The 26012-nt window shown below is 46.2% G+C and overlaps 1 protein-coding gene across 8 annotated transcripts in view; it reads right to left on the bottom strand.

Moving 5' to 3' along the window:
• Srrm1 (serine and arginine repetitive matrix 1) overlaps positions 1-10279 on the bottom strand; it is a 34084-nt gene extending 23805 nt beyond the window's left edge. For 4 of the 8 annotated variants that reach the window (XM_021631501.2, XM_021631500.2, XM_060379316.1 and 1 more), the window contains exons 1-6: positions 10128-10279; positions 4823-4912; positions 4434-4556; positions 2228-2398; positions 1661-1776; positions 140-343 (exon numbers count right to left, since the gene is read on the bottom strand). In XM_021631501.2, the coding sequence (XP_021487176.1) occupies positions 140-343; positions 1661-1776; positions 2228-2398; positions 4434-4556; positions 4823-4912; positions 10128-10148 (725 nt within the window). In that variant the 5' untranslated portion in view covers positions 10149-10279. Of the gene's footprint in view, positions 1-139; positions 344-1660; positions 1777-2227; positions 2399-4032; positions 4163-4433; positions 4557-4822; positions 4913-10127 lie in introns of those variants that run through there. The other 4 variants (XM_021631504.2, XM_060379318.1, XM_021631499.2 and 1 more) reach the window with 3 other exon arrangements.
• Between the last annotated feature and the right edge of the window lie 15733 nt (positions 10280-26012).

Raw genomic sequence — 26012 nt, 5'->3', positions numbered from 1 at the left:
AATAGTCACCTCTAGAGCATTTCCCTTATATTTTCCATATATAATGTATGTAAATTCGGCTTCATTTTCCCACACTAACATTGTAACATTAAAACTTAAGCCTAAAACATGATTATGTAATGCAATCTTAGGAACGTGCCTTGTAGACGTGGCCTCCTGTACTGAAGAGTCTTTCGTTCTCACTGACGGTTCTGGGAGCTCTGGAGATTTCTCCTTCTTTTCTGGGGCAGGGGAAGGGCTCCGGCTCTTGGTTCTGTGACGGGGAGATCGAGAGTGACTGCGCTTTCTCTCTCTCCTGACAGGGGAAGATCGTCTTCTAGGGGAAGGAGATCTGGATTTGCGTCTAGGACGAAAGCAATTTTTTCAGATTTTTGAATAAAGTGGTCTGGAGTAGACAAAGGGAAAATCGAGGATTAATCTTTTAAGTTACCCACTGTTGTCTGTATCTGAGAAGTTTCACATGGAAACAAGATATCCATTTCATCTACTTGAGAGGGGAAAGGCCAGAGAGAACTAGAAGGATAAGCAGACAGAGGTAACAGCCTCAAGTACCAGTTAGAAAGAGAGGCACTGGTTTGGGTTGGTTCTCAACTCTTCCCAGAGATCATTCAAAGACCTGAGACGAAAAAGCTTAAAGCAACCATTTCCTCAACAATACATCGATCCTACCAAAATACAGGGTTTAGGTACAGACAGCTCTTATCAGAGATAATCAGGGAGAGTCTCAAGATGCAGAAAAATGGATGGGCAATGCAAGCAGTACGTTCTTCAGAAGAGAGCAATGCCAACTCTACAAAAGACGACTCGTTATTGGGGAGCCCTTCCTCCTTTTCACCTGTAGTGTACCTACTTCACTATTTATTACTTTTTAAAACTTGTATTGAAGTTCAACAGCAGACTTAGCCCACTGCTGGTCATGACAGCCTTAGAGGCACTGCTGTGAGTAGGTTTTAGACCTCAGCACAAACTAAAGGACAAAATATTACCTCCTTTCTTTACAAATTCCCACAGATTCATTTTTTAAAATCCTAAAAATGAAAAGCCTAATGGAATTCTCTCACCTTTCACCACAAATATAGTAGAAGCTGAACCGTGGATCTAAAAATGTGAACCTAACAATAGTCTCATTGGAAGAAAGAAGAAAACAAATAAATGATCTGAAGTTTGGGTTCAGTACAATCATCTAAGGAAAGCAGAACAAGGAATTAGGTAAGTATATGAATGCTAACAAAGCAGATTTTTAATAAAAGGGAAATGGAAAGAATCAGAATACAAACAACAAAAATCCCAATGCTTTATTTAAGCAAAGGAATACGAAGTCTAAATTTCTACTTAAGAGCGAGTAACTCACCTAAATTAGGTGATCATTTTAGTCAAATGATCTGTCTCAAACAAAGAATTTTTTTGTTTTTGTTTTTGTTTTTTTTGAGAGTATCACAAAGTTGCCTTGGCTAGTCTAGAGGCCACCCTCCCATCCCACCCTCCCTCAACCTCCTGGGTAGCTGTATAAAACAAGTGCCAAAATGCCTAGCAACATGAAAGATGTCTTTAACCCAAGGCTCGCCACCCAAGTCCTCTAACTGGAGGAACTTCTGCCAGGGCATTCTTTAAGACCCAAAGGCACCTGTAAAACACCGTCCTTGCATCTGTTATGCCATACCTTCTGGGGCTGCGAGACCGCTCCCTTTTTTCTCTGCTGCTTTCTTTTTCTTCCTTATCCCTCTTATCTTTATCTTCATCTTGTTTTTTCAGAGATGCCAATTTTTCTTGTTCAATCTACAAGGACACAATTGAATGCTGAGAGCAGGCAATACAAATGCCATGGGCTGAATTATCACTGATGTCGTAACTACCATTTCATCAGTCTTGGCTTGCAGATGCATTCACAGGTTCTCAACCTTACTGTTATAACATTGTTTACTACCTAACTCTTTATAACTTTATAATTACTGCCTACGTAAGAATTTGCCCATACTTTTTAGATATGTTAAAATTTCTTTTAAGTTAAATTCACTTTCTCAGAGGCAGTTACTGGCTTCTGAGAAAACAGCACTCTAGTATTCAAAGGAGGAGTGGTAAACCACAACTCAATGTGCAAACATCTCACAGAACGCCGAAGGCTGGCCAGATCACAGAAGTTAAAATATCTTAAAGAAAACAAACAAAAGTTAAGGTAAACCATCAGTCCACATACTATTTCTCAAGTCAATATAAAAAGGATTATTACTTGTCTCTGTTTTATTTCTTCCTTCTTCAACTCTAGGAAAGCAGAAGGGATCCCAGCGATATTTTCTTGTGCACTTAACAGCAGGGGCCACAGTTCTCCCATGAATTCTCTAGCATTTTTCCCATTCAAAAATCCAGTCAGGTTGATTTGCATCATTTTGGAATCTGGGTTCTGCAAAAAGACATGACAGGAAGAAAAACAGGTTACTCCGAAACCAACCAGCCAACCTAAAACTCATTTAAATTAGTATAAGTCTACCATAAGGGGCTTAGATACATATATATGCTCTACTATTTTAAAAATAGTTTCCCCTAGTTGCTTCTTGGTAATATTATTTCTAGATAATCAAATTCTCTCTCACTGAACCAAAAGCACTAGAGCAGCCTTTGTGGATTTCCTAAGTATTTAGACTGTTTGGCTGTTAGTGGGCCTCTGACAGTTATCAACTTTTAAAACAATCATGGGTCATCTATAAATCCTTGCATTTACTAACAAGTATTTTCTTGGCTGAAAAACTTGCCCCAACAAGAAATTGAAAACATACATAAACAGTTCTCTTTACACTATAGGTAACTTTCTATAAAATATCTAGTATCTAGTGCTCAGTTATAAGAACTAACAAGTTATGCATGCACTCTGTAACTTTTGAAGACTACGCTAGAAGCCTGACGACTGCACATGAAAACCTATTACTAACAATGCCACAGATGCTCAACTGTCCACAAAACTAAGTCAAGATTTCTAAAAAGTAATTGGGTTTTTAAACACTAGGTCTGTTGGTCAAGCAACAAGGTCCGTATAACAAGCACAGCTCAATAGCACAAAGCAAGTACAGATTCCAGGTGTCTTCAGTTTCTTCTTGGAACCTTGGGGGTTTGGAATCGCCAAGTCCCCTGTAGAGAAAGATGTTCCCTTGGCTTGCTTCCGACTCCCTACTGCAACTCAACCACCTTGAGTTTAATGTTATATCATTTATCTAAATTGCAAAAGACGAACAAGCAATAATGAGTACACAACCACAAAAAAAGAAAAGATTGTTTAAAAAGTTCTAAACTTTAATCTCATGCTCACTACAAGGGGACTACTACCAGATATTTAGGTTTTAAAAGTGCACTAAAATTCAAATCAGTAAAGCATTTCTCCAATTAAATCTACCATTAAGCATTTAAAAAACATTCTCCCATGTTTCTGGTTTCTAAATGAAATAAACATACTTAAATATAAAGTCCCTTCTTAAAATTAAGTCTTTAAAAACATTCAAAGCAAAATAATTAACATTGTTTTAAAAATGAAATACCTTATTGGTTGGAATGATAATGTTCTGTCAAAATTCAAGCATGAACTCTTGGGAAAAGGAGTAATGGAAAAGTAAACTCACATCGGTATATTTACCAAAAGGTTATATGGTACATCTTTACTGTCCTTTGGGATGCCATGGCAAAATAGCAAACTATGTTATAACAGAAACGTTTTTAAACATCAGATGTATTATCTTGTAGTATTTCATATTGGATCACAGGAACAATTATGTTACTGGCTTTAACAGGACTGTCATTTCATCTGCCTGCAGTTTAGCTATAAACAAAATCCTATGCCTAGAGTCTAACTGGTAACCAGCTGACTTGTAACTACAGCTAAGACTTTAGCTCTTTAAAACAACATCCAATCAAAGCAGAATCGCCCCTCATGCTTCAAATAATGTCCACCTCAAATGCTATTTTAAAGAGCAGTACACAGCTTTACCAATTGCTCTTGTTTGTGTTTTTGTTGTTGTTGTTGATGTTCGGCCACTTTACACAACTCACCTCCAAACACACACTGCGTCATCAAGGGAGTTGGGTCAGAGCGACATTGGGACACTCACTCTGCTGTGACCTAATAAGGTGATGGTGCTATACTTCAGACGCAAGGAATAACTTCCATTTTGGTTCAGGCCTTTTAAATCATAAATCACATTATCATTAGAAAATTGCTGTCAAAGTAACTTAACATGTAACAGCAAAATTACAAACAGTAAGTTTGATTTTTCACCTGTGTAGCTTTCAAAACTATGCACCTTCACTAAAGCTCCAGCCTTAACAGTTGTTTACAAAGTGAACTCTCTTCACAACAAACATTGTAAAATATTCCTTCTATATTTGTATTCCATAGACAGATTCACAAATCATGTCACATTCAGAAATAAGAGCCATCTGTATGTTAGTACCTTCACTTCCAGCTGGTTGAATATAAATTCAATCACAACATCATCTTCAAATCCAAGGATTTCAGTTACTCTTTTTGTTATCCAAGGCTTTATAACCTCCAAATTTACTTTGCTCATGTCCACCTGATGAAACATGCAAACCATTAAGTACAAGTTCACTGCAGTAAGAAAAATGTTTCCTTTAGCTTATGCACACTTAAAAAAATTTATCTAACATGCTCTTTTCTTTTCTTTTTTTTTTTTGGTCGTACCGTGTATGGTGTATGTGGTGGCTAAAGGGCCACAACTGTGCAATTGTGAACTTTTTTTTTTCCGCACAAGTTACAGTACATCTCCCAACCCTTAAAATGCAACAATTGCTGTAAAGGCAATAGTCCCACCCAGAATACCTTTTTTTCTAGGCATTCTGCAAATTTCAGTTGCTTGAGGAGTTTCTTCTGCTTGTTGCTGAATCGATTATCCTGCTCCGCACTTGTTCCCTGAAGGAAGCAAACACATGGCCTAAGAATACAAGATTAAAATTATCTTCTCTTTTTCAATTAAAAAACAGTGCACACGCAGATCTCCGAGTTCAAGGCCAGCTTGGTCTACAGGGTGGGTTCTAGGAGAGACAAGGCTACACAGTGAAACCCTGGCTCAAAAAACAAAACAAAACAGAAGAGTAGTGTACACATGCAGGGATCAGAGGACTTTGGAGACTTTGGAGAGTGGCTCTCTCCTTCAACATGAAGATCCCAGGGACGGAACTCAGTTCATCAAGCTCGACAGCAGGTAACTTTACCTACCAAGTCATTTTGCCAACCTTCTTTAAGAAAAATAAACTTACAACAAAAACTTCATTCTTTAGCCCAGGCCAGCCCCCAAACTAACAACAATCTTCCTTCCTATCTCAGTTTCTCAAGTGACGGCTTGAATCACCATACTGGTAATGTTAAATGGTAGTGTTAATTTTTTTCCCCCTTAAATAACATTCTCATTTACTTATTTTATTTAGTTATGTCTGCCTACCCTTCCCAGCTCCCACACACAAGGATCTCACTATTCAGTACTGGCTGGCCTAGAACTCACTATATAGACCAGGATGGCCTCCAACTCACTGCGATCCACCAGCTTGGAGGAGTGCGGGGACTGAAGGCATGTGCCAATAACATGGCCTAATTCCTTCACTTCTGGGGTATATGTCTACCTCCCCACTGTGATTATACATTTCTTCTTTGTTCATTTTACCACATTACAAAGCTCTTCTAGTTTTCTGGAATGTTTTATATATGTCTGTATCTTGTCTATATTATGTCTGAGCCATCAATCCAGATCCAAAGTAAAAGGCTTTAATAGCAAATAAAGATTGTGACTTTTACAGTCAAAATAATCAAGCAAGTAGAAACACCATTAACTAAAATTCAGATATAAGTTGTACGTTCCTTTCTAAAAGTAGTTGACAGATAAAGCATCTATATTTTAATATTAAAAAAATACATCCTGGGGCTGGAGAGATGGCTCAGCGGTTAAGAACAGTGGCTGCTCAGGTCCTCCTGAGTTCGATTCCCAGCAGCCACATGTGTGGCTCACAACCACCTGTAATAGAATCTGATTCCCTCTTCTGGTGTGCATGAAAACAGAATGTTCATATACATAAAATAAATAAATCTTTTAAAAAATACATCCTTAAAATAGCAGAGTAAGATACCCTCTCCACAATCAATGTTAAGTTTGACATGTATGTTTTTGCAGATCTGTTTAAATGAGCAACATCACATACAAAATTACTGTGCTAATAAGAGCATCCTTTAGGTTGCTACAACTTTAAGATTTTGAAGAGACAGAGGCAGAAGGATTGTGGCAAATTAGAGGGTTAGTCTGGTATACACTATCAAGTTCCAGTCAACAAACCAAAATACTATCAAAAGACCAAAATTGGAGGATGAGGATCTATATTTCAGTGTCAAGAATGTTTACCCACTCTGCCCTGGCTTTAATTCTAGCACTACAGAAACCAGGAATGGTGATGCCTGAATCCTAGTATACTAGGAATTTGGAAAGTCAGAAGTTCAAGGTCATCTTTAGTTCTACAGTTTGACAGAGATACAGGAAATTCAGTGTGTTGAAAGGGGTGTATGGCAAAATCAAAAAACGTGGGGCATACCTATAATCCAAGCGCTTAACAAAGACCAGAAGTTACCCTCAGCTACATACTGATTTAGGGGTACCAATTCTGTCTCAGAGAAGAAAGAAGAGAAAAACAGGAAAGAGAGAGACAAAAGGAGGAAGAGTGGGAGAGGGACAGAAAGTATGAATTAATGAATGTAAAGCCAGGTGAGGTGGCGTACTCCTCTAATACTAAATTTAAGACGAGCGGAGGATCAGGGTTCAAGTCAGACTTGCAGATCTGTGGACAGCCTAGACTACAATTAGACCACGTCTGGAGAAAAACAAAGGAACAAACAAACAACAATTTTAAGTACATAAAAACCTAACTTCACCAAAGAACTCGGAGCAGTAAGGCATCACAGTTTTTTATTTTATCCTTCCTTCTGGCTCAATTAAACACGGAAGTAACTGGTTCTGATCTGAAATCTACAGATTGGTTTGCTAACCGGCTTCGGTTCCTTGGAGAGTGATCAAGAAAGCTTCTGTTTGGTGTGAGAATACAGCAGAATGGCAAGAGCACTTAGCTGGCATGTACGGAGCCCTGAGTGCAGTCCTTAGTACAACAAAGTTTTGGGTTGGGTATACTGCCCCACACCTCTCTAATCCCAGCACTCAGGAGGCAGAGGCAGGAGGGTCTCTGAGTTGCAGACCAGCCTGGTCAATAGCCAGGGCTTCAGCATGAGACCCTGTCTTAAAACCCAAGTTATCTGATAAGGTAAAAAACCTGAGCTAGAGGTGATGCACACATCTTTAATCCCTGGTCTACCAAGTGAGTACAGCAACCAAGGCTACACAGAGAAACCCTGTCTTAAGGGGGGGGGGGACCTGTAATAGTGTGTCAGTTCTGCTACTGCTCCACTATGTCTGAGAATACACAACCTAATCCCTAAGGATGTTTCCTCTCATGCAAAATTAGGGGCAATGAGCCAGCATGTGGAGCACACTTTCTATCCCAGTACTCGGGAGGCGGAGGCAGGGGACAGGGGAATCTCTGTGAGTTCCAGGACAGCCAGGGCTACACACAGAGAAACCCTCAGAAACTCACTTCCCCGATCAGAGGAAATAAGCCAAAAAAACAAAACAAAAAACAAACAAAAAAAAAAAACCCCAAGGCTGAATGTCTGGAGTGATAAGGCATGCTGATTATCCCATTTGATTATTACACGGCAAACATGTGCTAAAATGCCACAACATATACTTTATGGGTAACTAGTACATATCAGTTAGAAGACCAAACCTATTGAAGTCACCCAGAAAGTGATCCTGGCAGGCCATAGCTGAATGGCACAAAACTTGGCTAGTACATACAAAGCCCTGAACACGGTCCATAGCTCTGCAAAAAGTTTTTAAAGAAAAAGTTTTTTAAGCCGGGCGCAGTGGCACACCCCTGTAATCCCAGCAGAGAGGCAGATGGATGGCTGTGAGTTCAAGGCCAGCTTGGTCTACAAAGTAAGTCCAGGAGAGCCAAGGCTACACTGAGAAACCCTGTCTTGAAAACAAAACAACAGAAAGGAAGGAAGGGAGAGGGAGGGAGGGAGGGAAGGAGAGGGAGAGGGAGAGAGAGAGGGGGGGGGGGAGAGAGAGAGAGAGAGGAGTTTTGGGACTGGTGGCCTTCACCTTTAATCCTAATATTGGGGATAGGCAATCCTTAAAATTAAGAGTTCAAAGACAGCATGACTTGCGTATCAAGATCTTGTCAACTGCCTCGTCAAAAATAAAAACAGAAATTTACTGTGGCTCTTGTTCAGCAAATACCAGATACCATTTCTACCTTAAATGCAATTCTCTCAGATTTAGGTTGGCAATGTACTAGAAAATTGATCTAAAATCTTTTAACTCAGGTCAAGTGTGTAGCATGGGTTAATGGGAGGCAGAGGCAGGTGAATCTGTGAGTTCCAGGATAGCCATGGCTACTACAGAGAAACCCTGTCTTAAAAAGGAAACAAAACAAACAAACAAAGAAAATGTAAAGAGTATAATTTTAAAAGCTGGATTCTTTTCCAGATTCTGTTTACTTCAAAGGAGCAGCTAATTGACTTTATTAGTGATAAAGTGACTAATTTACTTTATTCAATCTTCTTTCCATTAGAAATAAGTGACAGGAGAGGTGACGGTGGTGCACCCTTTTAGTGCCAGCACTAGGCAGAGGCCGGCAGTTCTCTGAGTTCAAGGCTAGCCTGGTCTACAGGGTTCCAGGATAACCAGGCCTACAGCGAGAAACCATGCCTCAAAAAAACAAAACCAACCAACCAACCAAAAAAAAAAAAAATTAATTGTTTTTAAGTGTAACTTCGGCGCCGTAAGAAACAATGAGTAGTCATACTACAAAAGGTTAAATGCTTAGAATACTGTGAATGACTAATTTGTAGTGCAAAGATTTGGGGTGCTGGAGATAGAACCCTGCCTGTGTCTTGTTCAGGTTAGGCAAGCTCTCATAAACTACATACCTAGTCACAAGAGGCATCTTTATTAAACCCTCTTTCTTCCTTCCAATTCTTTTCTTTAAAAAAAAAAAAATGGAAAAAAAAAAAAGAAACCTCGCACCAAGTGCAAATTACACAGTCGATCTAGGGAATGCAAAACTAAGCCGAATTACAGTTAGCTGGGCCTTGGACTTTTACCAAGCAGTCTCTATATGGTTCTACCCTGCATTAAAAGAATCAGCAATCCCTGAAGGGGATCGTGGCTACTTCACTTTTAATCCCACAGAGTGTCGGTTCTCATCCATCTGGAGCCCGACCAGATTTCCTAATTTCCCTCCAGAGTGGATGGCTCCCACCTAGTAAACTGCCTTAGTGTGTGTGGGACGCGTGTAGCAACTCCCAACAAGGAAACGTCCCCTGCCTGTGCTGGGCAAGGGTGCCGGCGAGGAGCGGAGTGGATTCGCACCGTAATCCGCCTCCGCCCTCGCACACACACCTCGCCCCCCCACCCCCAAAGCCTCCGATTCAAATGTTCCAAGTACAGATTATCTAAGTTCCTCCCCGAAGAGCTATCAAATTGGGCGGGAGCGCTCACGAACTCTGACCCCGCGCCTCCGCGAGAGCTGAAGGCCCGCAGGGAGGACGCGGTACGTGGGGCCGCTGGCTCTCCCCGAAGCCGCCGCCAGTAAGGCCCCCTCCTCAAGGGCCTCTCTCGGGTCGCACCCCAAAGCCGGGGCCCGCGCCCGCCTCAGGCTTCCCACCGGCCTCTCCCTAGGGACTTCCTCCTCGGGGCGCCGCTAGGCCGCAAGCCCCGGCGCCCGGCCCGCAAGGCCCGCTAGGCGGCCCGTGAGGTTCCGCTCCGGCCCATTCCCGCCGCCATTTTCCGGCCGCCGCCGCCGCCGCCGCGTAGGGGGGGGGACGATCCCGGAGGAGGAGACTGCGCAGAGGCGCACCGGTCTCGGCCGCAACGCCAAGGACCGGGCGCGCTGGCCGCAGGCCCCCTCGGGGTCTCTAAGGCCTCCCTCCACGGGCCGCCGAGGCCCGAGTTTGAGCCCCCTGTCGGGTCTTAACAAACAAGCCTCTCGCCTCCCTCCCGCCCCCAGCTCCCCGCGCTTCCACTTACGCGGAAGAATCCCGCGTCCATCTTGCTGCCTCGCTCGGAGATCGCTCCCTATCCCACCGTGCACCGCGCCGCCGCGACGGAGGGCGGGACCGGCAGACGAGAGCCCAGCGCCGGGAGGCTGCGCGCGCCTCTACGCCCGCCCCCTCCGGCGGGCCTGCGGCTGCGCCTGCGCAGTACGCCGAGAGGCCGCCGCGCGTGCGCAAGCGCTCCAGGGCGGCAGCCTTCCTCAATGGGGGGAGGCGAGTCCGGCGAGCGTGACCAATGGAGATGGGAGGACGAGCCCTTGGGTCTCCCCACCCCACACATCCTTTTGTGGCGCGTGATCAGCCGTGTTCGCGCGACTGGAGTTGGGCCTTCCTTCGACCCGTAGTTGGGGGGAGGCCTCGGGCTTGGGGTAGCTGGGGAAGTTATGGAGGAGAAAGGCGTCCCGGGGGTGTTACTAGTGAGGCTGCCCAGAGGCCAGGGCTCGCCACCGCCCGTGTCGTCACTGTGAAAGTGAAGATATGGGTGGGCTTTAGGGGGTTGCCGGACCCTGGAGTGTCAGCACGAATGAAATCCGCGCGCTCGCCGGATGTGCGTCGCCTCTGGCTTGGGCTTGAGGTGGCCATTGGTTACCTTTCTGTACTTGCGCTGCGAAAGCTCGCCAAAGGGCAGGAAGTGGAAGAGAGCCAAGGCCGGCCCTCCAGCGTGTCCATCAAGCGCTTTCTCCCCTTTTCAGGAAGCTTTCGGGAGCCACCTTGTATAGTTACCTCTTCCACAGACACGCTCCTCTTAGGCTTTTTCATGGAAAAAAAAAAAATCTGAAACTGCCCTCCAAGTGTCAGTGTAAACGTGCTTATCTCCAGGCACTTCTTGGCTTCCCACTTGGATACCCGTAGACGTTGCAGACCAGACATGACTAGGCCCATCTCTATCAAAATCACCAAAGCAAGCAAAACGGGGGGAGGGGCGCCAAGGAGGCTGCCTTCGATCCTTCTGACTCTGTAGATAGCGATCAATAGCTTTCCTTTGTTCAGGATAAATCTTGGCGTTGAGCGTCCTCTTTCCTGCACATCCCACTTCCAAGCCATGAGGAAATCCACATGCCGCTATGATGAAGGCACAAGGTCCCCTTATCTAACTCGAATTCCTGCACTAGCTCTGTAACAGACACCTCTATTTCTGACCTTTCCACCCAGCATCCATTCCGAAGGAGGCCCGCTGACACTGCAGAAAACCGTAGGAACCTCTCTGTGAGTTCAAGGCTATTCTGGTCTGCAAGATTCTAAGACACCAAAGGCTACACAGAGAAACCCATGTCGAAAAACAAAGTAGACATTCTTCTGCTAAAAAGTCTCCGGTGGTTTCTCTCTCTTATCCCTCCAAAGGTCAAAATCACCCTTTTTTTTATCCCTTCGGCCTCAGTCCCACTCACTGCTTGAATTTCCTAAGTTTGGCCCTGCTGTCCAAGTTTTAGCCCTGCCTCTGATCTTCATGAAACCTCTGACTGGGGTAGGCAACAGCAAGGTAACTTGGCAATCTTCAAATTGCACTCAACTCTCCCTCAGGGAGGAGCCACAACCCCACCCCCACCCCCAGCTTTTAGCACCTTCTAATACTTTTTTTTTTTTCACTTGTCCTTCAACCTTTTGTTTCTCATAAGGAATGAGGCCACCTTCCTCCAGTCATCCTCTTTATACTCCACAGCTGTCAAATCTTCTGCATCTCAATATTTAACAATGGGTTATAGTAGGGCAAGCCTGTGATCCCAGCACCTGGGAGGCAGAGGGAGTCTGAGGATTCTGAGTTTGAAGCCATCCTGGGTGGGGGAAAACAAAACAAAACAAAACAAAACACCCTGTCTAAAATGCTGGGCATGATGATGCAGGTCTTTAACCCTGGCAGTCAGGAAATAAATCTGTGAGTTCCAGCACACTGAGAGCTACATAGTAATACTTTGTTCCAAAAAAACAAAACAAAAAAAAAACAACAAACAAACAAAAAGACATACATACATCTATTGTTTGTTTTTTTTTTTTTTTAAGACAGGGTTTCTCTGTGGGGCACTAGCTGTCCTGAAACTCCCTCTATAGACCAGGCTGGCCTTGACTCACAGAGACCTGCCTGCCTCTACCTCCAGATGAAGGGATTAAAGGCGTGCACCACCACCACCACCCAGCCTAGCTATACTTTAAAATTACTTTTATGTGTTTGGCTCTGCTGCCTACATGGACATGCGTGCAGTGTCCAAGAAGGACAACAGAACATTGAATCTCCCAGAACTGAAGTTACAGACTGTTGTTAGTCACCTCGTGGATGCTGGGGACTGAACCTGGGTCCTCTCCAAGAGCTTAGTGTCCTTAACCACCCAGCGCCCCCGCCCCCAAGACAGGGTCTCATTTTATAGTTCCAGCTCTCCTGGAACTCACTATATAGACCAGGCTGGTCTCGAACTCAACAGAGGTCCACCAGCCTCTGGAATTGAAGGGAGAACCACCCCTGACGGCCCTTGTGTCTTTAACACTGGTCTTTTGGATTAAGGATCTGTGTAAAAACACATTAACGATTTTTTTTGCCTTCAGGATTGATGTCTCACCCCAGCTGTAGCCAACCTGATTTTCTAAGATGAGTATCTGGATCCTGTCACTTTCCACGTAAAGCCCGCAGCGGCTTTCTGTTGTCCTCCAGGTAAAGCCCGGACTGCTTACTGTGACAAAGCTCCTTCCTCCACCTTCACTCCATGGGTGTGTTCTTCCTCTTCACATCCCTCAGAGCTTTAGGCTGTAAAGCTTGAGCTATATCTCCAACGGCTTCTCCCACCTGCTCCCCCAGCCACTTCCCCACCCCCTCCCCACCCAGCCCTTGACTTTATGCTGTTCTAAACTACAGACTTTTGTCTGCTTTCAAACAGGTTAGACTTGAACTGGCAGGTTTTTAGCCTGTAAATCCGTCAGCCTCAGTGACTCGGAAGTAACTAAGGTGCTCCAGGCCAGCCAAGACTACTTAGTGAGTCCCTATCTCAAACAAAGAAAAAGCCACTCAGTTGTTATTTCTGTAGGTAACCCTTTTCTGACCAGCCATCCTAAAATGGCAGCTGCCTTTTCCATAACATTTTTTACTGTCTTCTCTCTGTATTTCTTTTAATTTTCCTTGCTCTTCAATATTGAGGCTTGAACTCAGGGCTCTGTGTAGTCGACATCTAAACTACATCTTCAACCCATTTAAAAAATGTTTGCTTTGAGTTGGGTGAGGCGGTGCATGTCTTTATTCCCAGCCTTTTGGAGGCAAAGGCAAGTGGGTCCCTGCGAGTTTGAGAACAGCCAGACTATGTAGAGAAACCTCGTCTGAAATTAATAAATTAAGTTTGCTTATGAGATGGGGTGTCGGAGAGTTGCCCCTACTGACCAAACTTTTTTATTTTAAGCCCAGCGAACATGTGGAGCAGCACCTTAGCTTGTTGAGTGAATGTGGTTCTAGGCTGGCACCCCACATCTGGACTACTCCCCACATCTGCCTACATTCCCTCCCTCCCTGTCTGTGGGTCTAGGGATGTCGCTCAGTGGTAGGATGCTTGCCCTAGGTTCGATCCACAGCCCCACAAATAAAGGTTAAAAAGGCTCGGTGAGCGTCACCAAGGATCACGCCTAACTGGTTATCCCCAAACTTAAAACAATAAATTATCCTCTGAAAGTTTCTGTGGGTCAGGAATCCAGAGTTGCTTAAGTGAATGGCTCTGGCTTAGGTCTCTCAGGATGTTGGATATGATCCACAGGGCTGTTGGCAAGCAGCCTCAGTTCCTTGCCACAGTGTGCTGTCCCTGGGCTAACTTCATGACTTGGCAACATCAGAAGGATGTTTTCCTCCAGAGCAGGTGCTCCAAAAGAGAACACAAGTATGGAAGAAGCTCCAAAGACACATAGGCATAGTTTTTACAGTGCCCTGTTAATTCCACTGATTACCCATGTGAAGTAGGGAGAGGATTACACAGGATATGAACCATAGCAGAGGAGAGCCAGGCATGGGTACATGCCTGTAATCACAGCCCCTTGGAAGACCCAGGTAGGAGGATTATGAGTTACAGGCTGGCCTGGACAACCTAATGAAAGACTGTCATGAAACAAAATAATAAAAAAAAGGGGGGGGGGGTTCTGTGGTGTTGAGAATAGTATAGTTTGTATCTTCTGCTCAGTGCTGGACTATGCCCTCAGGACTTTAAACATATTCTCTCCCCTCAGTTTGAATCCACTGTTCCCTCCCAGCCTATGTTTGTCCTCTCTGCCTTGTTTCTTTTTTGTTTTTGGTTTTTTGTTGTTATTTCGAGACAGGGCTTCTCTGTGTACCCTGGCCATCCTAGAGCTCACTCTGTAGAGCAGGCTAACCTTGAACTCAGATCCGCCTGCCTCTGCCAGGATTAAAGGTATGCACCACTATCACACTCTTTTTTCTGTTATTTTCTTGTTTGTTGTCTTCTTATTTTTGTCCTATTTATTGTAACAAGGAGTCCTGTAACCCAGACTGGCCATGGTTGATAATAACCTTGAACTCCTGACCCTCCTGTCTCTACCTGCCAACTGTTGGGATTCCAGGCCTCAGTGACTGTGCCTGGCAAATGTTACTGACCGACAGATTGGCTGACTGATTGTGAACTGAATGTGGGAGCTGACACATGCTAAGCACATTGTCTTCCATGAGCTATATCCAGCCCTCACTCTGCCTTGCCTTTCTGTGCCTAGCACCAACCAAACCCTGTTTTTTAACCAGCCGTCTCCAGTTCTTTCCCTAAGGTTTAGTTTGGATAGAGCTCCTTCCAGTAGGCTTTTCCAAGTGGGACCCAATACTTACTCCGTGGTTATTACTGGCTCTCAGAGTCCCACTGACACCCTTTGGTTAGGTGGGGACTGCACCTCACTGGTGGAGCCTAAACACCAGACAGTTAAACAAGCCTTAAAATGTCTGTGGGCGAAGAGCTTCCAAAAAAAGGGGGGGGGGAGAGGCGGGGCTCCCTGCTCGACCCCTCCCCTCAGTGAATACACTCTACACTAGTTTCTACCTTGCTTCCTGAAGGTAAAACCTCTTTGAGGACAAACTTCCTCTCTCTCTCTTTTCTGTCTTTCCCTCCTTTTCTCTCTTTCTTTCTCTCCCTCTGTTTCTCTTCAAAGCAAAGTATTTGGTGCTAAGTGCATATGCTAAATAACTGAGTAGATAGATATTAAAACCAATATGGTGAGGCTGGACTTGGCAGTACCTGTAATTCCTGCACTTGGGAGGCTGAGGGAGGAGGATTCTGAGTTCCAGGCCAGTCTGGACACATAGCAAGACGTTGCCTCAGACAAAACGAAAGTTGGTCCCAAGAAATAAAAAATAAGAGATCTGTGGCACAATTAAGTGTTCTAGTATAGAGCAAACTCTTGGATACAAGAGTAAACCTTTATCAATAAAGTCTAATTTTTTTTTTTTTTTTGAGACAGGCTTTCTCTGTCTCTGGCTGTCCTGGACTCACTCTGTAGACCAGGCTGGCCTCGAACTCACAGAGATCCACTGTCCTCCGCCTCCCCGGTGCTGGTATGAAACATGCGTGCCACCATGCCCCGGCTAAAGTCTGAAATGTTAACAGTATTTATAATGTTATTTAAAGAGGCCCATTGTGCTAATCACAACTTCTGCGAAACAAAACAACGTTCTCTACAAGGCAGCCAGGCATATAGAGAGGGAAAGCTGTGGCAAGTCAGTCTTGCCAGGATGGGACCTAGGGCCATTTGTGGGGCAGTGAGGCAGGAAGAGCGACAGCGTGGAGGAAGGTGACTGGAGAACTTTTCTACCTGTTCCCTCAGTTTCAAGTAAAACTGCACCTTCAACCCTGGCGCTCAAGAGGCAGAGGCAGGCACCTGGCCTTACGCAGCAAGTCCCAGATCAGCTAGGGCTGTATAGTGAGATGTTCCTATCTCAAAAGCTGGGCTGGGGTATGGCTCAGCAGGTGAGAGCACGTGCTGTTCTTCCGGAGGACCTAGGCTTCTTTTCTGGCACCCTCATCTGGTGGCACGCAGCCACCTGGCCTCGGTGGGCACCGCCACACACATGGTGCACATGAACTCACACAGGCACACGGACACACACATCAATAATAAACCTTTCAGCTGAGTGTGGTGATACGCAGCATAATGCCAGCACTCGGGAGGCAGAGGCAGGTGGCTTTCTAAGTTCAAGGCCAGCCTGGTCTACAGAGTGAATTCCGGGATGACCAGGGCTACACAGAGAAACCCTGTCTCGAAACACCAAAAGATAACAAAAGGCTTACTGGCAGAGTGTTTGCCTAACATATCCAAGGCCCTTGCTCCAATCCTCAATACAGAAAAATGGGGGGAAAAAAATCTCATAACCTACCACAGCTGCCAAAATGGCTCTGGAAGTAAGGATGCCTGCTGATGCGGCATACAAATAATAGTAAATTAACGTTAAGTAAAAATTTGAAAATAATGTGAAAAACAACCTGCAAGTAAATATTGAATCACTAGATGGCACTCTTCCCTCTCAGGATGGCAGGGGGTGGGGGAGAGAGGGTCTGCTCTGAGCAACCGCAGGCGCGGGCGTGGGCTTGGGCGTGACTTGCTGTTTGATGCTGGTCCCCTGCTATATGTTCTTAAGGGACACAGAGGAAGTGTAAAGCCTGGGATGTTACCGGGCAGCTGGGAGGATCTAGCAGCAGGCATCAAAGGAAAATGTAACATGTTTCTTGCATTTTCTTCCCTTTAAAGTTTTCCACAGTTATAGTCAGACATTGTTTGCGCATGTTTTCGTTAGTTTTAATTTTTTTTAACTCTTAACTCTCTGTGTAGCGTAGAATGACCTAGAGCCTCTGATTCTTCTGCTCTCCACCTCACATATGCTAAGATCACAGGCATGTAAATCACGGCTGTGTCGTGTGTTTTTAAAATAAGGGATGAGCTGGGCACGGCGGTGCACACCTTTAATCCCAGCACGGCGGTGGCAGAGGCAGGCGGATGTCTTTGAGTTTGAGATCTGCATATTGAGTTTCAGGCCAGCTAGGGCTGTATACTGAGACCCCTTTTCAATAATAAATACATTACATAAATAAGGGCTGGAGAAGCAAGAGGATTGCCAGTGGATGGGGGAAGTGGGAGATGTGTCAAGAAGTCTCCCCCAGCCTGTGCGTTCTCTCATCTCTCCTGTCTTCTTTCCTCCCTTCCTCTCCTTCCTTCTCTCTTTTCCTCCCTCTATCCACTTTTCTCCTCCCTCCACCTCCTCTCCCTTCCTGCTCCTCCTTTCTTTTTTGGGTCAGGGTCTCACTGTGTAGCCCTGGCTACCAGGAACTCAGAGATCCACCTGCCTCTGTCTCTCGCGTGCCGTCACACCCCAAAAGATATATCTTTTCTATAGTACTTGTAACACAGCAATTATAGATATACAGCTTTAAGTTAATCTTTTAAGAGCTCGGGCTAGAGCCTGGTGTGGTAATCACCACCTCGGGAGGTGGAGGCTAGAGGACCGGGAGTTCAAGGTCACCCTTGATACATATCAAGTTTGAGGCCAGCCTGAATGACATGAAACTCTGGGTCAAAAATAAGTAGGGGGTCTAGAGAGAGGGCTCAGTGCTTAAGAGCTGCTTTTGAGCTACCCTGGCAGAGGACCCGACCAAGCGTGGTTCTCAGAACCCATTTTGGGCAGCTCACAACTGCGTGTAACTACAGCCCAGGGCTATCCAACGCCTCTGGCCTCTGTGGACACTCACGCACGCATAACCGCATGCAGGTATAAGTGAAAGTAATTTTTAAAATAAAAAATAAGTAGGTAAGTAAATGAATAAATAAATAATTTTTGTCACCACAATAACGGTTGTTATAGGCTGGATTCCTGCCCCTCCCCTTTGTATGAAAAGCCTCCTACCTGGCAGAACCACACCCTTCTGGGCTTTCCAGCAGTAATTAAGTAATTAAGTGAGCTCGTTAGGAAGGCCCTTCTCTGGGATGACTGCTGCCCTGTTGTTTGGGCCTTCCAGGCTTCTGTTCTGTTAGGGCAGCCCCAGCAGGCCTCAGGCTCTGGAGCCACTTTACAGATGAATGAGGTGGGGATTGAGAGAAGTGAGTCGCCACACAGCCAGCATGCACGAGGAGCCAGCTTCAGGATCTGGTCCACGGGCTTAGGGTTGGCATCCCAGAGGCCCAATATTCATGTAAGTTTCTAGGAAAACAGGTGGAGGAGTACAGATAGATCTTCTCCTGGCCTGGGCTGGCCTCTGTGGGAGTGAGGCAGGACAGGAAGGTAAGGGAAGTGTGGGGCTGCGCTCGATAAGGTTGAAGTCACTCATCTCCAGATAGCCATTTATTTGTGCTCCGTCTGTGACGATGGCCGCCCTTTTCTCAGTGGGATTCTAAAGGCCTCTCCGGATCCCAGGTCTTATAAGAAGGAGGTCACGTAGTCCTCAGGGAAAATTATAGGCCAGACCCTTCTCTGATAAGGAAACTGCTCTAGCAAGCATCTGCGGATTCCTAGAATTCCTAGACCCACCTGCTAAGGAGATCTTAGTCTTAAACAGTGACCTTTAACTGTACTTGGAGAGTCTTCCCTTCCCTTAGGATAATTAAGTACTGTATTTTCCTTCTTGTGGTAGGACCATTAAGTATCCCTGATCCCCTGACCCCCCAACCCCATAGAATCAAACACATAAACCCTGGAAATCCCTCCCTCTGCCCAGGGTTTATATTGTCCTTAATTTCACAGGAATAAAGGTTCACACTTTCTTACTTCAAGCCTTCTGAGATTCCTCATTTATCCCAGGCGGCATCTTGCCTGGGCCTCCAGGCCTGTGTCTTGGCTGCAAGCCCACCGGCATGGGCTTTGGCCCCGCACCTCCACTGGGAACTAAAATCCACTCCTCTGGAAGGCACGCAAGCACTCTTAACTGACGGACCATCTCTCTAGCCCCTCCTTGGTAGCTCAGGCTGGCCTCATATTTCCTACCCTCTGGTTTCCTGCCTCCAGGTGCTGACATTGAAGGCACGTTGCTGCAAGCCCAGCCTTCTTACAGACCCTTATACACCATGATCGCTGCTGCTTGGAGCTCTTTGCCTGCCGACAGTGCCTGCAGCATTACGGATCTCTCTCTCTTTGGGCACATCTTTCTCTTCATTACAGGTGATGGTTAACTGTTGTTATTTTACTTTTTAAATTTATAATTATGTGTAAATGCGTGCGTCTATGTGTGGTTGTGCACATGAGCCCGATGCTCATAAAAGCAAGAAGAGGCCATTGGGTCTCCTGGAGCTGGAGTTCCAGGTGGTTGTGAGCTGTCTGAGCTGGGTGCTGGGAACTGAGCTCCACTCCTCTGCAAGAGCAACAAGGGCCTTTAACCACTGAGCTGTTTCTCTACTCGTGAAGTTTACTGTCTTGCTGAACCTCTTACACCTGTATTGTATTCTGTGCATAGCAGAAAAACATTTAGTATAAAGGCTAGCACACCACATTGTCCCCTGAAAAGTTTTGAGTTCTATGGCAGAAGACAGTTCAATTGCTACCAGGTCAGCTCCCCTTTGTGAGGGCTTGGTCTTGGGCATGTCAGTGTTGATTTTCATGTTAGGATTCCTAGAAAGAGGAAGAATAAAAAGGAAAATGCTTTTAAAGCACTACCCAAAATACTTCTAATTTTTTATTTAAAAAATATACTCAAAGGTCTATGAAAGGGGCTGGAGAGATGGCTCAGCAGATAAAAGCACGTGTTTATTGCCCCTGCGAGGACCTGGTTCAGGGGCTGGCACCCACATTGTGATTCACAACCATCTGCAGCTCCAGTATCAGGGACTATGTTGCCCTTTTCTGAGTTTCTTAGACCCTGCACAAATGCGGTTACTTTTTTCCTCTCCTTCTTCCCCTTTTTTTTTGGGGGGGGATAGGGTTTTTATTTTATTTATTTTCTTGTTCATGAATGTTTTGCCTCCATGTATGTCTGTACATCACGTGTGTGTCTGGTCCCTGTGGTGATTCCTGGAACAAGAGTTACAGGCAGCTGTGAGCTGCCGTGTTGGTGCTGGGAATTGAACCTGTGTCCCCCACAAGAGTAGCCCTCTGAGCCAATGCCTCCAGCCCTGAATCTTTTTTTTTTTTTTTTTTTTTTTTTTTTTATCTATGTAATGTAACAAACATGGAAGGGAAATACAAAGAAAATCACCCTGAGGTATATCTTTGGCAAAGTAGGGAAAGCCAAAGAAAGAGAAATGATGAGGGGCTGGAGAGGTGGCTCAGTGGTTAAGAAGAGCATTTGCTGCTCCTACGGAGAACCAAGTTCGGTTCTCAACACCCATATGGCTGCCCACACTCCCATGTAACTGTACTTCCAGGGCATCTGGTGGCCTGTGGTGGCTTCTCTACGCATCAGGCATGCGCATGGTGCACATGCATGCATGCATGCGAGCAAACACGTGTACACGTAGGATAACGTTTTAAAAGAGAGATAACATGGAAAGAAGCAGCCGTTAAATAAAGATGCACTTCCACAGGGAATAATGATAAGAATGACGTCTGATTGGAAGCTGTGAAGCAAAAGAGCTACATCTTTGAAGGGGAACATGTCAGGCACCGTTTCAGTAGGAGGCTGTGGTGGGCTTGTGACCAGGGAGGATGGTGATAGAGATGATGTGGGCCTGGTGAGAGAGATTTGCTCCTGGGACTATGGCCGTGCCCAGTTACCCAGCTTGTTTGCTTGCTGCTTTAAAAAGCAGGGTTGGTGAATCAGTGGTGCTTTAATCCCAGCACTTACGAGGCGGAGGCAGGCGGATCTCTGTGAGTCTGAGGTCATGCCAGCCTGGTCTACAGAGTGAGTTCCAAGACAGCCAAGGCTACACAGGGAAACAAAACAGAAAAGCAGGGTTGGAGTTTAACAGAGATCATAATATGGTTTCAAATACTAGGGCTAAAAGAAAGACACTGAGGAAGAAAGCGAGACACCCCTGAGGCTATGGGCATGGGCTTCTGACATGAGCGTGGCCTCCTTTTGGTTTTTAAGAACAGGTTTCATGTGGTTCAAGCTGGCCTCAAGCTCAGTATGTGGCCTAGGCTGGCCTTAAGTTCCTCCTCCTCCTCTTCCTCCTCCTCCTCTTCTTCCTCCTCTTCCTCTTTTTCCTCCTCCTCCCCTCTTTCTCTCCCTCCCCTTCCCTTCTCGTCCTCCCCCTCCCCTTCCCCCCCTCCTCCTCCTGAACACCCACACACACACACACTCACCTAGCACCGAGGCGCACACCACCACCCATGGCTGGGACTTTGCGATGCGACGGTGGGTTGAGTAAATTAGAGGAGCAATCTAAGGTTGAGAAGGAAAGTAGGACAGACGGTTCGGGATGACGTGGGAAGAATTAGGAGGCAAGGGTGTTATTTTCTGTGTCCAAGGGGACAGTGCACAGTGCACCCTGCGTTGGGGAGCGTGGCGGAACCCGCTGGGCTGGGGACAAGCATAAGGCTGCAGCACAGGAGAAAGGCATGACCTTTATCTATATTTATTTATTTATTTTTGACATTTGTTATTGACAACAAACTCCCTTAATTCCTTTTCCATTGCCGGAATAAATCCCTAGACCAAACAGCTTGGGGGAGAAAGGCCTTGTTTTGGCTTACAGTTCTGAGGAACTGGATGGGTACAGTCGGTTAGGATTTGAAGAACTTCCTGGCAGAAGCAGGCAGCAAGGATCAGGAAGTAAGGGCAGGCTATAAACCCATAAGGCCCGTGTCCAGTAATGTACTTCCTTCAGCAAGGGTCTACCTTGGAAAGATTCTACAACCTTCCCAAACAGCCCTGGCAGCTGGGGACCATGTATTCACACACACAAGCCCGTGGAAGACATTTCACTCTCAGACCCCAGCACTGATCCCTCATCCTTCAGCTCCAGGATGTAGACACCTCCTACCTCTGTGGGTTGAGTTTTCAATTCCTTATACTCCTAATATGCCTCCGAGAGCGGAACCGGACAGCTCGAGGAAGCTGGGGATATGCTGGTGTGCTTTTCTGAGGTCATTTAAGGTGGCGTGGCGTTCCGGAAGAGCGCAGGGTGAATCTGAGCCTAGCAAAAAATGCCCAGCGTCCCATCGATCAGGAGGCAAGAGGATGGAGAGTTGAGGACAATCTGGACAGCGTAGTGAGTGTGAGGCCACCTGGGGAATGCAGAGAGATGCTAGGCCGAGTGAAACAAGGTGTCTAGAGATCCAGGTAAACTCTACTCATTCAGAAGATTGAACTTGATACCTGGGCTGATACACAAAGGGCTTCCTAAGGACCCCAGAAGGGGCTCTGGTGCAGCAGCATCTGCTAAGCTGTTGCCGTTTGCTTCTTCGCCAGGACGTTGCTATGGACAGAATGGTTGTCCCAGGACAAAGGGCTACAGAGCTGAGACAATGCCCCTGCTGTGTGTTCCCATCCAGTGGGCTTCAGACAACTCCTGGAGACATTTTTGTTGGGTTACTGTACACCCACAAATAGCTACTTTTAAAAGAAAGGAAAAAAAGAAAAACAGGACAATTTGAGGGCTATTTAGAACAGGCGTTTAAAAACTAGAACACACACAGATGTGCCTGCTGTGCTGGGTAATAGACCCTGTCTTGTTCGCCTCGCTTCCAGCCTCTCCCACGCGGGCCTGTTCTGCATATGATGGCTGGACTTAGAACTCACTCTGATCCAGACAGCGGCGTCTGTTGTCCCTGGTCAGGCACTGTTGTTTATTTAATGGTCAATATCGCCGGTGTGTGTGTCCCCATGCACTCAGAGGCCAGAGACATCAGATCCCCTGAAACTGAGGTTAAGGGTGGTTTTGAGCTACCTGATGTGCTGGAATCACACTCCGGGCCTCCTCTGGAAGCACTGAACCCCTGAGCTCTGACCCACTGAGCCTCTCCAGCCCAGCATTTTCTCCCCTTAAATTATTTATTACATTTTTCTGTGTGCATGTGTGCCACGGCCTGCATGGAGCAGTCAGAGGATAGCTCCGGGAATCAGCTTTTCCTTCCACACATGGGTCCTGGGCATTGAACCCAGGTCATGATGTTTGTTAGTACGTGTATACTCACTGAGCCACCCCACCAGACCTGTGCTCACGAATTTTCAACAGCTCTCTGTTACCTTTTAAAATAACAAAACATGGATGGTCCTCCCCACCGGAGCCTCCCTCCTCCTCTCCTTTTGGGTTTTTGCTAAATGGAAGTGTCTCTGTCCTGCATAGCTTTCTTCTTGCTCTCTCTTCCTCTCCTTCCGTTCTTCCAAGACCTCACTCTTCCACAGTGCTCCCTCTCCCTTCCACGGGGCCTTTCCTGATAGCCCGTACTTGCCCAATGGCTCCATGCTGTGCTGGGTGCTCCAGCAAGATCTTCAGAGAACCCCTCCGAGGGCCTTCCTCAGTACACAGGTTTGTGCTGTGTGGCCCTTAGTTTCTGTCTCTACATGAGAGGGACATTCTAGAAGGTTTCGGGCTGTGGGCTGTGTCTGTTGCTCTCTGATGTTGGCCTGCAGCCAGGAAACTGAGCACAAAAGTGAGAGGCAGAAGGCGAGCAGACACCCGTCAGCTCCCAGCTTTGCCCTGCTCTTCTTTCTGCTGTCCTTGCTGTAATTCTGATCAGTCCAGATGCAGTCGCTCCACTCCTGAGGGGGTGACAGCACAGTAAAGTGGAGGAGGGCATGTGGTGCTGGACTGATTAGATAATTTCCATGTGGGAAACAGGGGCGCACGCGCACACACACACACACACACACACACACACACACACACACACTCACACACTCCAAAATCAATAATAAAGTGACCTTTGAAAGGAAACAGGACAGGCTGGATGTGGCTCAGCTGGTAGGGAGGGGCCCTGGGTTCTCTGCATAGAAAGAAAGCATGGTGGCGCAGGTGTGCAAGCCTGTAATCCTAGCCCTAGGGAGGTAGAGGCAGGAGGATCTGGGGTTCAAATCCTCACCTACATTATCTTAGACTTAAAAGAGATGGCTCAGTGGGTAAAGTGGGTGGGGGAGGCAAACACCAGGTCCTGACTTCACATGCGCAGCAACCTTGTGGAGAGCTGGGCCCCGCTCCTCACACTTGTAACCTCAGCACCGGAGGGAGATGGAGACAAGGGGGTCTCCGGAGCTTCGGGCCACCGGCCTAGCCAAAAGAATGATGAGCTCCACCTTCAGTGAGAGCTCCTGCCTCACAGAGGGCGGAGAGCAGCACAACAGCTGGCCTCCGGGAATACATTGGTGGGCGCACAGGAATGTGTGTACACAGAAGAAAGAAAGAAAGAAAAGAGAAGAGGGCCACGGCTGTCTTGGGGGTCGGTCTTGCCTTTTGTACTAACACATGTCACATCAGACCTTCTGTTTCCAGAATCAACGTGTAGAGGAAATTTTATGCCGTGACTAGGTGGGATGACGACCATGAAACAAGGTCTTCCCCTGCTCCTAGGTTGGCCTCAGCTGAGGTAGTCCGCCCTCTGACTCCTGACCACTGGGATGACGGGTGTTTCCCAGCATGCCCAGCAGTGTGTAATTTATCCAGCGAGGTTGGCTTAGGGTATGAACATCAGTCTCCACCAAGAGGCCCAGCAGGCTTTCCTCCGCCTCTGCGCATTGTCCTCGGCCCTCCACGGGCCACAGAGACCAGGAAGTCTTCCACGTCAATTTGATTGTGTTTAGAGTCTCTACCCTTGATTTTCTTTTTCTTTCCTTTGGACTTATGAGACAGGGTTTCTCTGTGTAGCCTTGGATATTCTTTGTAGACCAGGCTGGCCTCGAACTCACAGAGATCTGCCTCCCTCTGCCTCCCAGAGTGTTGGGATCAAAGGCATGCGCCGCCTCATCCAGCCTCTATCCTTGCTATTAAAGGCAAGACACAGGATGGCAAATGACATGTTTTTGTCTGTAAAACTCTTTGAAATCAATGTTGAAAGAGGAAGAACTAAATAAGAGTTCTGAAAGTTCTTTCAGACTGAAAGGTGCTGGGTGTGGTGGTGCACGCCTGTAATCCCGGCACTCTGGGAGGCAGAGGCAGGTGGATCTCTGTGAGTTCAAGGCCAGCCTGTCTACAAAGCCAGAAACCCTGGCTTGAAAACAACAACAACAACAAAGAAAGACTGAACGGTAAATTCTACAAAGGATATTCACGTGGCCACCAAACAGGTGGGGAACGCCCCGTCGGTTATCCGAGACTACAATTCAAAGCCACAGCAAAGGTGCGTCGCACACACACCCACCCGGTGACTAGATGTTCGAGATCCTCAGAACAGCCTGTGCTGTGAAAAGTACAGAGATGAAAATTATGTAATTTAACTTTGTTATTACTTGTTGTCATTGACACGGAGTCTTATATATCTTTTTTTAAAGTTTATTTATTTATTTATTTATTTATTTATTTATTTATTTATTTATTTTGTTCACTGCTGTTTTGCCAGTGTTTGGGTGTTGGATCCCTGGGAACAGGAATAACAAACAGTTCTGAGCTGCCATGTGGGTGCTGGGAATTGAACCTGGGTCCTCTGGAAGAGCAGCCAGTGCTCTTAACTGCTGAACCATCTCTCCAGCCCCACAAACGTTCAGCTCATAGAAAGGTCTAGCGGTAGATCATACTGTAGCCCAGACTGGCTTTGAACTTGTGGTAATCTTCTTGTGTCAGACTCTTAATTCTGGGACCATAAGCACGAGACGCCGCCCCCAGCTTGAAAGGGAAAGTTTTGAGAAGGCGTTTGGTTTTGGTTTTTGAGACAGGGTTTCTCTCGCACCCATAGTCCTCACACCCTCGGAAATCTGCCTGCCTCTGCTGGGATTAAAGTCATATGCCCCCAGCGCCTAGCAGAAAAGGCGTTTTCTAACACTACATGTCACCGAAATGAACGACACACACTCGATTTAAACCTTTTTATTTTAAAACATATGCATTT

This window comes from Meriones unguiculatus, chromosome 3, assembly GCF_030254825.1.
Source record: "Meriones unguiculatus strain TT.TT164.6M chromosome 3, Bangor_MerUng_6.1, whole genome shotgun sequence".
Lineage (NCBI taxonomy): Eukaryota > Metazoa > Chordata > Mammalia > Rodentia > Muridae > Meriones > Meriones unguiculatus.
The sequence above is the reverse complement of the archived record's forward strand: the minus strand, read 5'-3'. Positions and strand labels throughout refer to the sequence as shown.